The following is a 728-nucleotide window of genomic DNA, read 5'->3' as shown; positions in this document are numbered from 1 at the left end:
GAATGATGAAGTGGACTAGAGGTGGTGTGGCTCTACTAAGACGAGAGTGGCAACACCTTGCACGTCGACGTTAGCCGTATGCCTTACAGGTACTCTCAGGCTACCCCATGCATGAATGTTTTTTTATATTCTTTCTTTAGAACAAACGGGAGGACAGCTGTCTTCCGTCCGCTTGTATTTCTTGGTGTTGTGGGACAAGTGACAACCGGAACAAGGCCAATCCAGCTACATACAAACAGCAACGCTGCCCTTTTTTGGTTTTCTTGAATTAAAGGCCAGTCTCAGAACCACCGGCGATGGGCGATACACCCGTGCTACTGGAGGGGTGGTGAGTATACGAATGCACCATGGTGCATCGTAACAGGGCGACCCTCCCTGCAGGGCGTACCCGTCCACCACACGAGGTTATCGTCCCTCGTGCATTCTGCCAGATCTGCATTGGTGTGAATCACTCTGTCAAGTAGAGGTGCACCGGTGCTGTGTGTATGTGTGAATGGCTGGGCTGTGGGGCCAAACAAGTATTTCACTCATAGCGCATCTTCAGACCCACCACCAGCGGGCCGCCACGAGAATGGTTGCCGGCCTCAAGTCCGTGGACTACGAAATGCGTCTCGCGATGCTTGATCTCTTTCCCCTGGAGTACCGTCGCCTCCGAGGGGACCTAATTCTTACTTACGCCCTGTTTGAACAAAGCTTGGCAAACAGGTTTTTTACCGTTGACCCAGCAA

At 52.2% G+C, this 728-nt stretch overlaps 1 protein-coding gene across 1 annotated transcript in view; it reads left to right on the top strand.

The window, feature by feature from the left end:
* T265_02074 (hypothetical protein) overlaps positions 1-447 on the top strand; it is a gene marked incomplete at both ends in the record, with an annotated part of 6,957 nt that extends 6,510 nt beyond the window's left edge. The window contains one exon of the mRNA XM_009166233.1: positions 275-447. Within this exon, the coding sequence (XP_009164497.1) occupies positions 275-447 (173 nt within the window). The remainder of the gene's footprint in view (positions 1-274) is intronic.
* Between the last annotated feature and the right edge of the window lie 281 nt (positions 448-728).

The sequence above is a fragment of the Opisthorchis viverrini genome (genome assembly GCF_000715545.1).
Source record: "Opisthorchis viverrini unplaced genomic scaffold opera_v5_24, whole genome shotgun sequence".
NCBI classification, from domain to species: Eukaryota; Metazoa; Platyhelminthes; class Trematoda; order Opisthorchiida; family Opisthorchiidae; genus Opisthorchis; species Opisthorchis viverrini.
Note: the sequence above shows the minus strand (reverse complement) of the source record. Positions and strands in the feature narration are given on the sequence as shown.